The sequence below is a fragment of the Psammomys obesus genome, unplaced genomic scaffold (genome assembly GCF_907164565.1).
Source record: "Psammomys obesus unplaced genomic scaffold, mPsaObe1.curated_primary_1811, whole genome shotgun sequence".
NCBI lineage: Eukaryota > Metazoa > Chordata > Mammalia > Rodentia > Muridae > Psammomys > Psammomys obesus.
In genome coordinates, this window is record NW_026596046.1 from 34965991 (window position 1) to 34978794 (window position 12804).

Here is a 12804-nt window from a genome sequence, read left to right on the forward strand (position 1 = left end):
ACTGAAACCTCACCTGAGTGCCATCAAGCCATGGTGAAGGCTTTCCAGAGCAGCTGCTTTGAGCTCACCCTCACTCCTGTCAGTAAACCCTCACTCATGCTCTGTAAGTTAGCCCAATAAACTCATTAGTTCCCAAGGAGGACTTTGTAGAATGAAATTTTGGTGTGACACAGAGACCTTGAGAGCGGTAAGGAATGTAACTGCTGTGTGGCCCCACTCCCAGATGACTTCTGCCAGGGCCCTTTGTTCCTAAGGAGGTGGGCAGTGTGTTGTAAAAACTACTTGGGTTTGACCCCTGACATTGTCATTTCTGAGCCACATAAATATTTAAATGTCTCCACACCTGTAAAATGAATATAACAGCAACTATCCTATAGGTTCTTCTGAGGATTCAGTGTCAAGTAAATTTGATGATGCTCAAAATTGGTAACCATGGCTTTGCCTGGTGACCGTGCTGCCCCCTGCAGGCAACACGGCAGGCAGGCCAAAGGCAGTATCGAAAGAGGGGTTGCAGAACTCAGGTCACACAGGAGGGCCCTTCTCTGCCTGTGTTTGTCTGATCATAGTGAACATTTAATCTCCAGCTTCTCCAGCATGGGTGTACTTGAAAAATGCAGATCACTTCTGACTCAACAAGAATGGAAAAGGATAAAACCTCATCAAACCCCAGGTGAGGCTGGCACCAGTGGCTCAGGGACCAAGAGTCTGCCTTGTGCCAGTCAAGGAGCTTTGTCAGCTGATCTCCTCTGTCATGTATGGTCCTCCACATCTATGGTGCAGGTGATCACTACAGTGTGCAGATGAGGAAACTGAGGCCCTTGGAGCAGGTAGAGAGTGGTCCTAGAGCAGGGGTTGACAGCAGGAAACCAACAAGGGTAAGGTAGTAATTTAGGTGAGAGATGATGAGGTCCAGGTTAGCAAGTAGCTGGGATGGAAAAGAGGGCCATAAAGGTGGTGCAGCGCATGGCAGCAAACTGGATATGAGAATGAAGTTGCAGTCTGGACAACAGACACATACTAAGCAGGGACCATGCACTCAAGAGCAACTTTCAAGGAGGTCCCCTGGGATAGACCTACGAACAGATGGGCACACGAGTCTAGAACTTAGGAACCTGGGTTGTGGATAAACCCTGGGTGTTAGCACAGAAGCCATGAGTAATGGAAGGCACAGAGGCGAACTGTCTTCTTCTCAGCCAGCTGAGGAAATGGGACTAGACTCCAGGTTCCCGGGCTGTAGTCGAGACGGGCTCTGCTTATCTCAGGATCAGATTTGGGGAAGATACTGATGGGCTGTGGACAAAGACATGTCCCTCTCTCCCTGATAACTCTTCCTAGCACCCCACTGTGTCTGCCCATCCTTCCCGGAGCTTCATAGGGTTGATGAACCCTATGAACCCAGGAGGACGGGCTACTGGCCAGTGGCTACAGACACTGACAGACTATGGAGAAAGGGGCTTCTGGCGCAGGTACATCTAATGAACTGTTCCTAAAAAGATCAGCAAAATCAGGACAGCTCCTCAGATGAATAAAGGTTGGGAGATATTTATTTTCTTTAAACAAGATCATAAATAACAAAGAAACACAGTCGGTCCCAGACTCTGGACCGTGCAGCAGACAGGCGTAGGAAGTTGTTGGGTGAAAAACAGAGGGGTACACGTCACCTAAGACAGTCACAGAAAGATGGGCGCCAGGGGGCTGCCCCTCCCTGCCCGCGGAAATGGCGTGCCTGGGCAGCAGGGGGAGGCCGAAGTGCTGTGCTGAGGCAGCTGGACGAGGGCAGCGACTGGGGATGCTAGTCTGTGATGTTTCTACACAGTAACATGGAATCCACGGGTGGGGTGAGAAGCTGCGGGTCTAGAAGAGGCAATCGGACACTTGGCCCACCTCCAGGAACCAACTATGGAAATGGTTAAATTTGATCATTAAAAACAATTCCACAGGATTTAGCCCGTGGCTTTGTGCATGGGCTGTGTTTAACCTGGGCTGTTCTGTGGCAGATGAGGGCTCACGAGGCCCCTGAAACAGCCTGGCCTTAGCCCAGGGCAGGTGCCCTGACATGGGAGTGGGACAGTGGGCTCACCCAGAAGGGAAGCCATGTGCTTGGACTGGCTGGACCTGGCTTATAGGCTGGTTTCTTGCTATCCACTACCGCTCCCTGAACCTAAGGCTGGAATCCTGCTCACTCCGGATCTTCCAGACTTGGAGTAGTTAAGACTGGGATAAAGGTACCTGACTGGTGTTTTATTTAAAGGGAAAAATAAGGGCCAGTGTGTGCATTGCCCATCCCATGAGGTAGGGCAGGACCATGCCAAGAACATCCTCAAGGAATGGAGATCCCTGAGCCTGGGGAGACATGGACCCAGGTATACTGCTGGATGCCAGGAACAGAGCCAGGGAGCAGCTCTGGAGGCTTTACCCTAGGCAAGGCAGGGAGCACAGGAGTGGAGGGGAAGAGCTGGGGACCCCAGACTGCACAGGCCACTGTTGGACAAGGGCCCTAGAGAACAATGCTTTTGACAGGTATACAGGAGAGGGTTTGTACATCTGGGATGCCCCTCTACAGGGAGCCGGTGTCACATGGCTGGGCGGGATGCTGAGGAGGAGACAGCGGCATCACAGTGGCCTCTGGTGCGATGTATTTACAACAGAGCTCGATGTAGAGGGAGGAGTAGACGGCAGGTCACTAACAGCCAGGAAACACACTGACAAGAGTAGAAAGAGGGAACCATTACAAAGGGAGCCATTGCAGGCTTTTTCCAGTTACTCCTTCCTCTAGGGAGCACTCCCTAATGACCACCAATGTCCCATCTCCTTACAGCCCCACACAGGGCTAGACAAGGGTGCTGCCTCAGCAGATGGCTCATTCAACCAAGATACCAAATGGTTAGAGCCCCCAATGATCTACAGGGTCCACGGATGGTCAGTTAACAGAGGGATGGGCAGCATAAACCATCACTGTCATGATTTCACTGTACCAGGTCCCCATCATGTCTGATGCCCACCACTCCTGCATTTTCCATCTCCCACTGGCCGGCAAAGGAGTTGTCTAAGGCAGAAGACATTCCTTCTTGGAACTTTCTGTGGTGGGGCACAAGTTCCCCCAAAGCCTTATCAAAGTCTGAGAGGAGGCTAACAGGAGTGTCGCCTCCTGTGACACATGGGCTGAAAAGCAAGGGCCTCCTCCAGTGCAGGACAGATGTTTGAGGTGGGCCAGACCCACCTAATGTGGGTCCGCACGTCTCTCCTTCCTCAACACACAGCCCAGCTAGTCTTCCTAGTAATAACACGAAGAGCTTTCCAGGATGAGGGTTTGCTTGCTCACTCTCCCTCTAGACAAGCCACTGCTCACTTCTGCCTCCTTTGATACATGGTGCCATCTGAAAACATTTGTGGCTGGCAGAATTATGTTTAGGGGGTGCTCCTACAAGATAGTGGGCAGATGCCAGGGTGCTGCTATGATGCATAGGACAACCCCTGACCATAACAAGGAATCACCTCCCCAGCATGTCAGCAGTGCAAGATTGGAATTCCCTTCATGGCCTGTCAAGCTCTGCTCAGCAGGAGGCAGGACATAAATTTCTGGCAAAGGCTGATTCTCATCACAGCATCCTTAGAGAACAGACACCTCATTGCAGGAGATAAGTAAGGCGTGATTCGATCACAGCTCAGCAAGACCCCACTGGACTAGAGCCCACATACAACCAAGAAAATACACACTAGTTCAGTGACCCAGACCAGGCAGGGCTAGAGCAGAGTTATTCCTAGCTTGCCCCCTCCCCCACCAGATTCTTGAGTTTTGAAGGGGGCCACCTGGCTAGACTCATAGCTTGTGTATACTCACCACTGAAATCCTCCAATGGGCTCTGCAAATCTGTGCCGGATCAGGAAAGTGGCAACAGCTTCAGCTACCTGGAAAAGAGGAGGCATTCCAGGCTCCATGAAGGTAAGTGCTAGGCTCACTGCTGTCCTCGTGAGCACTACTGTGTGGGCAGCTGAAGAGCAAAAGGGCCTGGACCAGGGGACTCGGGCAAGAGATGGCTCCAGAGAAGCGAAGAGGAACAAGGACCTTTTACTCCTGGAAGATTTACAAGCACCTTTGTCTTACAGGAGGAGCCCTATTAATCTATGAGTGTAACTGGAATTTAGGGTACAGTTTGGCTTTAGGGATAACAAAGATCTTAGCCACAGGGTCCTGGGGTGAAACAGAGGGGACCAGCAGCTGCTCGGTACAAACATGCAAAGCCAAGACCACAGGCCTCACCAGGATGGAGCCTGGGGAGCTGGCAGACTGCAAAGACTGAGCAGCAGTGGCAGATAAACCCGGGGACACAGGCTTGTCCTACTTTCTGTGGCGCCCACATTCCTCCCAGCTGTCCTCAAGTCCAGGCACAGACTCACCTTGTCAGGGGCATCCTCATGGACTGCATGGCCACACTGAGGTAAGACCTGCATCTGGAACTTGCCTGGAGAAGAGACAGGCGGGAAACTTTAGACAGAAGTCCTCCCATCATCATCTCTGTACCGCACAGGCTACTTACTGGGTAGCCCAGGAGGACCTTCCCCCAGGACACTCTGGACACAGCTACCAAGTCCGATGAGTGTAACCGTCCCCTTGTTCATGCTCCCCTCACTTTTCACTTTTGCCTTCTGTACTCCACCTTCTACTTGGGGTAAATTTACTTTGGGCAGAAAACTCAGCTCCTGTGCTCACAGGTTCAGTGGGAGAGTAAACACACACTAACATAGATATAGCCCCAGAGGTAGAAATGGGCACACAGGCTGGAAAGTGTGGCCACGGGCTTCATGAGCCAACAGGTATCCAGACAGGTTCTGTACAGGAAGACTAGCACACCTGGAGGGGAGAAGGCTTGAAATGGCAGTTACACTTGGAAATAAAAGAAGCCTGACATGGTGCTGACTTGAGTGGCTAGCAATGGGGCTGGACTGGAAAAGTAGGGCCACATGTGGAGCTCTATAAGCTAATGATGAAATGGATTATTATGAAAGACAGCAGATGAGTGTTTAACAGTGTGCCAGGCACTGGAAGATGTGCTTTCTCACACTGCCTTATGTACACTCCAAACTCACAACTTAGTAATTTAGGGGAGCGTGGGTATTTGGGATTGAAACGAGGGCCCCAAGCATGCTGCTCAAACACTGCCACTGAGTCATACTGCAAACCGTAATATGACAGTTATTAAAGTGAGCAGCAACTCGGCATGTAGCTTTCCCAGTGTGTTGGTCTAAGGGTTTGGTAACCAGCACTGAAAAAACAAGGAGTGACTAGAGCTGGGCTGGACTGGGCTATAGCATGAGTGGCAGGTGCTTGTCAGGCATCAAAATACTCTAGTTAAATGCTAGGTACTGGGGGGCAGAGGGAGAGGGCATTTAACTCTCTGAGACCCAGTTTTTCCATTTAAAATGTAAGAAAGTTGGAGAAGTCTTTGTGGCTCTTGTGCGAGCTGCAGAAGTGGTTCTCTCATGCATGTTTCCCATGTACTGTTCTACCCGCTGTTACAGCTGATTCTAGTCACACAGGTTATGCAGCTGGCGATGATTAGGGCAATGTCTGGTTCAAGGCTGTATAATCAGTGAAGGAACTGAGACCATGCCATTCACCAAGCCTATTACTGGCCCTCCTCCTGCACGAGGCCGCTCTCCTTCGGATCTTTTATATCATTAGTGCACATGATTCTAACACGGAGAAGAATGGGTCTTGCTGCATGCGCTGTCGCGTGGCCCCACACTTGCGCTTGTGTGTGGTGCTCATACCCACCGTTCCTCGTGATCTTTGAGGCATCAGTGCTCTCCCTTTACACATGACCAGCATTCCAGCTGACAAAGCAGCAAAGACCCCGCTGGAGCTCTCTTTCCCCCCTCCTCACCCTGATGTCGTCTGACAGAATTTATACCCTTTGGTACCTGTATTATTTTTCCTGAAAACACTGAGACAATTATGTCTGTTCCCAATGTTACACACCCATGTAATCCTTAATAACTTTCACATGCACTGCCTTAATTTAATCCTATCACGGAAACACAGCTAATGTAATAACTCATTTTCATTCAAAAATGAAAAAAGAACAACTCTTCAGAAAAGGGAAGATAATTGCCCACAGTCACCTGGTGGCTGGAAGAGGAGGCTGCCTAATAGAAGGTCATTCCAATGCTCACTATCACTATCTCAGAATACCAGTTTTCCTGACTGCCCATGTCCCCGCCATCGAAAAGAGCGCCATTTCTGGGTGACTTACCCTGCATCTGGCCTATGGTCAGATCTTTATCCAGTCTATCAACACCTGGAACAAAACAGGAGAGTCTGTGAGTGGCCCCCCAGAAAAGGCCTTGGGGAACAGAGTTCGCCGAGTGCTGAGTCAAGACTGCCACAGAGCTACGAACATCACTGTACTGTCAGTCCAGACTCCCCCGGTTCCTGACTCCCTTATTCTCACCGCATGAAAACCTTCAGGCTGAGATTTCTGGGTAATCATACTCATTTTTTAGATTTTTTCTATGTACATGAGTACTTTGCCTATATGTATATCCATGTACCGTATCTGTGCCCGGCACCTATAGAGGTTGGGAAAGAGCACTGGACCTCCTAGAACTGGAGTTACAGATGGTTGTGAGCCACCATATGAGCAGTGGGAACCAAACAGGGATTCTCTAAAATAATAACATTCTAACTGCTAAGCCACCTCTCCAGCCCCAGTCATGCTCACTTAAAGATGTTTCCATGAAAACAAAATCCTCATGTCGAGACCCTCAGAGCATTCAGAGTTGTAGGAAATGGCTTCAGCCAGTGCAACACCAGGCCATACTGGACGGTGTTTGTGCCCCACGAGGTTTAGGCTGCGGATGGGGAGCCTAAAGGGTGTTTCTCCACGTTAGAAGTTACTGCCCATTTGGTTAATATTAACAGTTCCCATGAGGTCACATCCAGATGACAGAATGCACACACCTCTATGGACTGGACTGTTCCCCACAATTCATGGCGAAGCCCTAAGCACCAGTGTATTTGAAGATGGGGTCTACAAAAGGATAAAATGGGGTCATAAGGGTGTGTGTGGGGGAGTAATAAGATTGTTATCCTTGTAAAAGACACCAAAAACCTGTCTTGCTTTCTCTTAGCCATGTGGTAGCACAGATAGAAGGTCTGTGAACCGGGAGAACACTGAGAATTTAATTCAACTCTGATCTTTCTTACACTTTCAGACCCCAGACTATAAGAAAATAGGTTTCAGGTTGTTTTGGGTTTTTTTTTTTTTTTTTGGAATTTTTTAAAAATTTTATTTATTTATAAATTACAGTTTATTCACTTTGTATCCCCACTGTAGCCCCCTTCCTCATCCCCTCCCAATCCCACTCTCCCTCCCTCATCTCCTCCCATGTCCCTCCAAAAGTCTCCTCCCATGTCCTCCTCCCTTTCCCTCTGACCCTAGCCTATCATGTCTCATCAGGACTCTGCATTGTCTTCCTCTGCTGTCTGGCAAAGCTGCTCCCCCATCAGGGGCAGGTGATCAAAGAGCCAGCCACTGAGTTCATGTCAGAGACAGTTCCTGTTCCCATTACTAGGGAATTCACTTGGAAGCTGAGCTGCCATGGGTGGAAATTATTTTTTAATTTATTTTTTTTTATTTATTACAATTTATTGACTGTGTCCCAGCTGTAGCCTCCTCCCTCATTCCCTCCCGGTCCTGCCCTCCTTCCCTCTTCTCCTCCCATGCCCCTCCCCCCAGTCCACTAATAGGGGAGGTTCTTCCCCCCTTCCATCTGACCCTAGCCTATCAGGTCTCATCAGGACCAGCTGCATTGTCTTCCTGTGTTCTAAGACTGATACTCCAACCAAGGACCACGCATGGAGATAACCTAAAACAGATGTAGCCCATGGCAGCTCTGCCTCCAAGAGGGTACCCTAGTAAGGGAAACGGGGGCTGTCTCTGCCATGAACTCAGTGGCTGGCTTGATCAGCTCCTCCAGAGTTTGGAGCAGCCTTAGCAGGCCACAGAAAAAGACAATGAAGGTTTCAGTTCTTTAAGCCACATAATCTATGGTAATTGTTAATTCCAGCTAAGGAAACATATGCACACACACACACACACACACACACACACACACACCAGGACACATGAAAGGACGCATGCACACATGCACACAGTCACACTTACCAGCCAAGAGCAGCAGTTTAGGAATAGGACAACTAAGAAAGAGATTGGATAAGCCCCGGAACCAGCCATCCCAGTACTTTTCTGTTTTTGCCAGTTCAATTCTCCAGGTGTATGGATGGTCCTTCTTGGTCTGTAGGAATAAAAGCAAAGTGAGTCTGAAGGCAGGCCCTGGAGGAGCGGCACAGACACTGCGTCTGTGGAAAGGAAGGGCAACTGGCACTTTTGAGCCCAGACAGCTCGGTGTACATTTAAGCTTGTAACAGTGTTGCAGGCTGCTGTAACTTTTGCTGTGAGTTTTCTTTTTCACTTCTATTTGCTTTCTTTTGGCTTCCATCACCTTCTTGCCTCTACCTCCCAAATGGTACTACAAACATAGTCCAACATACCCGACAATTTCTATTACTTTGGGTGAATTTAGGAAACTTTCTTAAGGTCACAAAGGCAGCTGATTATTAAGCCAAAATGGAACTTTTCTTCCAGTGAGCAGAAAGGGCACATCAGTAAAAGAACACAAACAAAGAACACACTGTAGTAAAACAACCCCCCTTAAGAAAAAACCCTAAGTGAAAGAAATAGCAGAAACTGTCATTCAAGTTAGGGTTACTATCAGAAAAAATGTGATTGTGTGTGTGTGTATGTGTGTGTGTGTCTGCCTGTCTGTCTGTGTGTCTGTGTTCTCTATGGGAGAGAACAAGTAGAGTACTTTCTTCTCATCTTTGGATTTTTTTTCATGATGATGATAGTAATGGTCATTCTAAAAAGGCAATGTGACAGATATGAAAAATGTCATGTGTCTTCTTTTGACTACCGGATGGTGAATGGGCACAAAGTGTGCTATGAAATATTAGGTGAAGTAATAAGTGAGTCCCATACTTCCCTGCATCATGGAAACAGGTTAAATATTGCAACTGAAATAAATGATAGGACACTGTATCAACTGCAACATGAAAATGTAGATGTGCACATAAGATATCACAACATGCTAAAGACCAGTGGGTGACTAGGATGTCCACATCACCCAAAGTGACCCACAGAGTCAGTGGAATCCCTACGGTGTCTAAATGGTATTTTTTACAGTGCTGAAAAAGACAGATACACAGTCATGCGGGAGAATTAGACACAGCTGGGCAATAAGTGGTTAAAAGGTGGGCAGCAGCAACAGGTAATATGGAAACTCAAGCTTCATGTGGCCTCTGCTTGTCATCCAAGCACTCTGGACTTGAGACAGGGGAGCTGCTAGTTTGAGGTCAGCTTGGACTAAACAAAACAAAACAAACAAAAAAATAGCCCAAACCTCCCACAATGAGGTGCTATTTCACAGCCATAAGGATGGCTGCAGAGAGAGACAGCAACATGGTAACTATATGAGAAACTAGAAGCCTCATTCCCTCTAATGGAAGGAAAAGTGTCACAGCCCCCTGAAAACAGTTTTCCCAGAATTCACACAGTTCCCACCCTCTCTGGCAATTCCCTGCTCAAGAACTGGGAAAATAAAACCATGCACACACATAAAGTTGAGATGAATGTTCACAGCAGTATATTCATAATGGAAAAACTATAGAAGACTCTACATATTCATCAACTGATGAACATATTAAAATGTGGCATACCAATACAACAAGATATTTTTTCAGACATATAAATAAGGAAAGCACTGATGCATGCAACAGCATGATGAAACTTGAGAAGTCTGTCCCACAGGAAAAGAAGCCAGTCACAAAGACACACAGCACATAATCCATTTATGTGTAAGGTTCAGCTTAAGCAAATCTACAGACCAAGAGTGGATGAGTGATTGTCTCAGCTAGGAGAGCTGAGGAAAAATGGGAAATGACTGCTTATGGATACTCAATGTTTAATGTTTTCGGTGTGTCCCTCAAAGGCCCTTCTGGAGTTTATAAATTCATACAATGGTGCTTATTTTAAAACATTACTAAGAACAAAGAACAGGCACTAAAAATCAGGAGCCTCTAAAAGCCCTGCTCTAATTTTTGTGTGTGACTGTGCAGAGACCACACCTGCACCTCTCGGTCTCTGCAGCCAGGAGCTCAGTGACTAGTGACAGGCTCTGTGAGATGCCTCCGCTCACAGCCCGTGAAGGTAAAAGCGAGCCACTGCAGTTCCAGATCTGCTCCTGGCTGGATTTCCTTGGGCCTCTTCTTTGAGGTAGGGTGGGGAGAAGACAGTACTGGCAGGGACGTAGGGCCTCTGCATGCTTGAGTGTCTCCCACTGAGCTTCATGGCTGGCCCTTTTGGCTTTCCTTGTTTTTGTACTTTTTAGGACAGGTAGCACTAGTCACCCAGCTCCAAACTCTTTTGAAGTCCAGGCAGGCCTTGAATTTGTGATCCTGCTGCCTAAGTTGTATATTGAGAGAAAAATCTCCCTTCACCTTACAAGGTACTTTGAGGCCCAAACAAATCAGGCATTATTTACATATTTGTAAATTCTAAAGAAATCTGAAATATTCTTATCAGTGACCTTCAGAATGGCAGTAAGATCATAATTAAATACAAATACTTTTAAAATATGTACTACTCTTGGTAACAGTAGTATCCCCAAAGGCAAAGGCATATGTGCTAACACCAATGTTTCCTGCATTAAGAAGATGCTTACATTATGCCCTGAAAAGTCAGTAACCCACACCTCTAAAGCAGTACTTCCCATCCCTGGCCGCAAACAAATTGTTCTACCAAATGCACTACTCACACAGATGTGGACCAAATATCATTTGTTTGCTTGGGAAACTATTTCTACATAATTAGAAGACAACAGGAGGCGGCACTGACAGCCAGGCGCCCACAGCAGCTTTCAATGTGGCTAAGTTATAGGACTTAACATGCACAACTTCAAAAAACGTTACATTGCTACTGTAAGGCCACAGCAGATGGACTGACAGACACTAATGCCAAAGCTTTGAAAGGTGGTAAGAACTGGACAGTCATAGGATACAGGGAGGAAATGAGATTTCTTGTCCCCTAAGAGAAACCAAGGAACGGAGCTACAGAAGCGAGACGGAGACTGGTGGGAAAGTCTGAGGAGACACATCCAGTGTACTGCATGTTCCAGCTGGTAACCGCCATGTTACTGCCTCCCATCGAACCATCTCTTACCATGGTGTTTCTAATTTGACAAAAATAACGAGGCTACCTCTGCTCCCTCCTCCCTCCATCTTTCCAAGGGTGAGACTTTCACTCACTTCCATGTCATCTTCCTTTTTCCTCTTGTTTACTGACTCACTTCCTTCTTCCTCTTCTTCTTCTTCCTCTATGATTCCTTCTACTATGGATTTGGAACTTTCTGGACTCGTAATTCCTTCACACCTAGATTAAAAAAAAATACTTTCGTGAATGTCTTACCAAATCATTTTAGATATTCTTATGGTCTTTTATAATCAAAAGTTAGAGCTTAGCTGGGTGCGGTGGCGCACACCTGTAATCCCAGCACTCAGGAGGCAGAGGCAGGTGGATCTCTGTGAATTACAGACCAGCCTGGTCTACAAATAGAGTCTAGGACAGCCAAGGCTACACAGAGAAACCCTGCCCCCCCCCAAAAAAAAAAAAAACTACAAAAAGTTACAGCTAAAACTGTTCCTAGGAGTAGGATGTGTGTTTTTAGGGCTGAGGGTGGTCATGACAAATGTGTCACTACATGCTAGTGGCCAGTTTTCAGTTCTTATACAAACAAGGAGCCATAAAAAGGGAGTGGCTATCTTCTGGATAATGACATCGGTTTTATTGGTATTCTTATATAACCCTCATAGAAATTCTATGAAGTAGTCCTGAAGAGTTAAGAACAAGGCCCAAAGAGTATAGGAAAAAAGTCCTATGTAACAGCTGGCTGATAAGAAGCTGCCAATTACAATGACCATGGCCAGCGGAACCCTGCAGGTTTAACATCAAACCCAAACAACTACTGTTGCATTTTTCTTAAAAATGTTACTTCCTGCCAGGCAGTGGTGGTACATGCCTTTAATCCCAGCACTTGGGAGGCAGAAGCAGGTAGATTTCTGTGAGTCTGAGGCCAGATCTACAGAGCAGGTTCTAGGACAGCCAGAGCTACAGAGAAACCCTATCTCAAAAAACAAAAACTACCAAACAGATATGACAAAAACAAGATATGGCAGAAGAACGGAGACTTGTTGGCAAGAAGGTTTCAGCAGGGGGGCTCAGACAGGAAGCCAGCCTAAGATGACCACCAGTTGGGTACCGTGCAGGCTTGTGGGGAGGAGGGAGCAGACCATGCCCAAGATGACCACTGCCCAGCGCCATAATACACAAGCAGGGGATAACACTCCTGCGATGATGCCTGACACTCAGAAAACCCAGGTGCCACCAAGAGGAGCAAGTCAGTGATGGAGAAATGGAAGAGAAAGATAAACAGAAGGATGTGTGCACAATGAAGAGAGTCAGAACTGGAAATTCGAGGACAGTGAGGAACTGTCTGATGTGAGTAGCTGGTGATGCCGCCTGGGACCACGGTGGGGTCCTGGCCTGTGCTGCCATGGAGGGCCATGTCTGGGTCCATAGCCCTGCAGCAGCAGGGGTCTGTTAACACCAAAGGCCAGGAACACGTCGCTGGTCTGGGCTGCTGCCCAGGGGAACATGTTGTTGTCTGAGGGCTGTGCTGAATTGGTCT

At 47.5% G+C, this 12804-nt stretch overlaps 1 protein-coding gene across 1 annotated transcript in view; it reads right to left on the reverse strand.

Moving 5' to 3' along the window:
* Nucleotides 1-1526: 1526 nt before the first annotated feature.
* Nucleotides 1527-12804, reverse strand: part of Ppme1 (protein phosphatase methylesterase 1) — a 48274-nt gene continuing 36996 nt past the window's right edge. The window contains exons 9-14 of the mRNA XM_055623422.1: nucleotides 11366-11489; nucleotides 8169-8298; nucleotides 6255-6299; nucleotides 4399-4463; nucleotides 3842-3909; nucleotides 1527-2702 (exon numbers count right to left, since the gene is read on the reverse strand). Of these exons, the coding sequence (XP_055479397.1) occupies nucleotides 2684-2702; nucleotides 3842-3909; nucleotides 4399-4463; nucleotides 6255-6299; nucleotides 8169-8298; nucleotides 11366-11489 (451 nt within the window). The 3' untranslated portion in view covers nucleotides 1527-2683. The remainder of the gene's footprint in view (nucleotides 2703-3841; nucleotides 3910-4398; nucleotides 4464-6254; nucleotides 6300-8168; nucleotides 8299-11365; nucleotides 11490-12804) is intronic.